The 3,910-nt window shown below is 36.4% G+C and overlaps 1 protein-coding gene across 1 annotated transcript in view; it reads left to right on the plus strand.

Moving 5' to 3' along the window:
- Nucleotides 1-3,910, plus strand: part of LOC106881598 (sodium-dependent serotonin transporter) — a 148,703-nt gene that overhangs the window by 7,161 nt on the left and 137,632 nt on the right. The window contains exon 3 of the mRNA XM_052968508.1: nucleotides 2,581-2,754. Coding sequence (XP_052824468.1) covers nucleotides 2,581-2,754 — 174 coding nt within the window. The remainder of the gene's footprint in view (nucleotides 1-2,580; nucleotides 2,755-3,910) is intronic.

The raw sequence follows: 3,910 nt of genomic DNA on the forward strand, positions 1-3,910 counted from the left end.
TCTTCCAAATTCCAAAATTGAGCTTTTACGTGTATGGTTATATTTTTGAACAACTTCAGAGTGCTTGTGGATAATATTTAATTCTTTATTTCCCACAAGGGGCTAAACATAGAGGGGACAAACAAGGACAGACAAAGGGACTAAGTCAATCACATCGACCCCAGTACGTAACTGGTACTTATTTAATCGATCCCGAAAGGATGGAAGGCAAAGTCGACCTCAGCGGAATTTGAACTCAGAACGTAGCGTCAGACGAAATGTCGCTAAGCATTTCACCCGGCGTGCTAACGTTTCTGCCAGCTCGCCGCCTTTTTGATAATATTATCACCACAGAATAGGATGCACAGTGTCTCTTCCAAGCATAGGTTGCACGATTTCGGGTTATGCATTCCATATCACTGACCAAGTCATGTTATATTGCATCTTTCTCTGTTCTCTCCGTCTACCCCCCCCCACCTCTCTCTCTCTCTCTCTCTCTCTCTCTCTCTCTCTCTCTCTCTTTCTGGAGTAGTGAAATAGAGTGAAATAGAGAGAAATAGAGAATTTTGAGATGGGTAGAAAGATGGTGATTATGGCGGTGGTTTGAAAGTTGACCAATCCCTATTCACATAAACAGTTATTTGCGAAAACCCTTTCTGGTGTGAACTGCTAATGTATTTTACATTCAATTTAATTGAGGAAGTTGTGCGGTGTGGATTTCACCTCAAAATATCTCCATTACATTTCATTAACTGACAACAAGCATTCATTAGGATTACAGTGGATTCATAGTCGGAAGAACAGCTAAGGTTTATGAGACATATTTCGCCTAAAAACATTTTACTCAGCCAACAGCGTTTGGCACAAAACAGTGAAGGTCATTACATTCTACTATTTAAGTCAACAATTTCCTGAGTACATCTCTTCTTTCCACTCAGATCATAGCAGTTTGCTGAATAGATCATAACAATCTACTGTTAGATCATAATCATTCTATTAAATAGGTCACAGCATTCTATTAAATTTATCTTAACATTTCACTGGTTATATCATAGCATTCTCCTGATGAATAGACCATAGCATTCGACTCAGCAGATCATAACATTCTTCTTAATATATTATACGTAACATTCATCTCAAAAATGTGTCGATCCGAATTATTAAGCCAGATTAAATACGAATTCACCAATAAGGTATATAATGTCTTTCAAATATTTTAACAATATTTTACATTATAACGATATATATTATGTATTACAACGACGTTATACAATATTACATTATCACGATATATTATATATTAATATTATAACTATATTATACATAATCATATTACACATGTTGATTATTCCAAATAGCGATATTATATATAGTATGACTATTTGACATATATCATACAGTATGACCATAAAGATAATTATTGTTATCAATGAACCTCCCCAGATACAACGAAATAATATCGTACATGATGAGTGTATTACACATAAAAACGATATTTATATATAACGACTATATTGCGCAGTACAAGGAGAGGCTTGAGTCAAAAAAGTTCTTCAGATTCATTGACAGAACTGGAAACATATCCTTTCGCATTAATGGCTCCTTTTTTTCTATCTCAGAATAATAAGTATAATGTCGAATGAAACTGAGTAAATTATCTCCTAGGTAACAGCAAGCTGGCAGGACTTTTAGTACATCAGACAAAATGCTTAATGGAGTTTCTTCCGGTTCCTTACGTTCTGACGTCAAATCTTCGAGGTCGATAAAATAAAGTACCAGCCAAATATTGGCACCGATGTAACCGGCTTGTCCCCTCGCTTTAAAGTCGCTGGCTTTGAATCCCACAACCGACCGACGTTCCATTCAGGGGCAGAGTTGTGACCTCCAATGCTTCTGTGCTATAGAAACTGGGTAACTGGCCTTATGAGTCCTAGGGCTAAAGAATTAAATAAAAACTACCTCCTGGAAAAAAATAATACAAGATGTCACCAATGATGGAATATGCTGGAGCTCCCTAAATGCTGCGAGTTGATTTCCCATGAGGAATAATAAGGGGCCCATCCCCTTCAAAGTAAATGACCAGCTGAATGAAGGTCGGGATTGTCAAAACCAAAAAACTTCATCGACGATTTTCAACAGCAAAAATAAAACTTATATAACTGGAAAAGCTAACCACTCCCTCTTAGAAGCCATTCTTGATTCCATCATAAAATGGTTGAAGCGGAACAGTTTGAAATAAGTCAGTTTTCATTTACACCAGCTTGCTAAAGAGATAATTAAAAACACTCATTCTTCTCTCCACCCCTGCTATACCCTCCCTCTCAGGGCATCAAATAACCTTACAGTTATGAGATCAGAACATTCCATTTGTTAAATCATAACATTCCACAGAGCAGATCACAGTAGTTTACTTAGTAGGTCATAGCATTCTGCTGAAGGGATCGTAATATTTTAGAATGTTACATTAGAATTCAACAAATGATAGATAAACTTGAGCATCATAAAATCCATTTAAAACAAATATAGAATTGATAGAGTTCAGAAAATGTCAACCTGAATATCCAAAATGATCTGGTTAAAAAATTATTGTTGTAATCATAGACGTCAGTCTTGTTGTTGTTGTTGTTGTTGCTGTTGATGGTGATTATAACACTGGTGGTGATAATGATCGTAGTGGTGGTGGTGCTGCTGCTGCTGTTGCTGCTATTGCTGTGGTTGCTCCTATTGTTACTGGTGGTGGTGCTGGTAGTTGTAGAGGTTGTGGTAGCTTTAATGGTATAGCCTCTGAACAGCCCTGATCGAAGGGCAGATCTATGGCAGGAGGTTTATTTGACGGTGCTACAGATGTGTTCGATCCAAATGATTTGTCTGTTGTAGTTGGATACTCCATGCATCTCCAGCTGAGGGAACAACAACGTCATAATCATTTTATACTCCGAGTTAGAACACAATTTCAATGCATTTCAAAAGAAAGGAGGAAATACTTAACTCTAAAACTGTGCAGTTTGATCGCTGTGACCACCGTCTTTTAATAGTTTGACCAACAAGACTGGACTGCGATTAATGTTGCGAGACAGTCAGCGAGAGGAGGAAGGAAAGTAAGAAATAAAGAAAAAGAATAACAGAAACAAACAAAAGGAAGGAAAAAAGAAAGAAAGAAAATTTTTCACTGGTTTGTACATAGAAATGTTGTACGGTGGGTTATACCAAATGAAATTTCAATTCCAGTATTTTTAGGACTTTTGTCAGGTGGTGTTCCACAGTGCTTTATTCATTATCCCTTCAATGTAATCGTACTTTGCTATTGAACACTGATGTTGCGTCGAAGTTGCTCCATCGGAGGGTAATTCATTTTTCAGTTGATGGTTGGGTCGGGTTTCGATGTCCTGCACTGATCTGTTGAGTGGTTCTTAGGATTTGGAGTTTAGTTTAAGAGCGGCGTCCAAGGTGTTTGTTGTAAAGTTTACATGGTCTCTGATCCTCAGGCTGAATTTGGTGAATATCATCATTCATCTTCTAGGTGTGTCAACAGTATATGTGCATGCGCATGTGTGTATACTGAAACACACACACACACACACACACACACACAGATATATATGTATATATGTGTACGTAGATATACACATGCATACGCATGAGTGAATGTATGAATGTATATTTGTATGTGTATATGTGTGTGTGTATATATATATATATATGTGTATATATATGTGTGCGTGTGTGTATATTTATATGTGTGTGTATATATATGTGTGTGTGTATATAAATATATGTGTGTAAATATGTGCGTAGATATATATATGTGTGTCTGTATGTGTGTATGTATGTATGTGTGTGTGTATGTGTGTATGTGTGTCTGTATGTGTGTATGTATATATACATGTGTGTGTATATATATATATATATATATATATATATATATATATAT

This window comes from Octopus bimaculoides, chromosome 6, assembly GCF_001194135.2.
Source record: "Octopus bimaculoides isolate UCB-OBI-ISO-001 chromosome 6, ASM119413v2, whole genome shotgun sequence".
Lineage (NCBI taxonomy): Eukaryota > Metazoa > Mollusca > Cephalopoda > Octopoda > Octopodidae > Octopus > Octopus bimaculoides.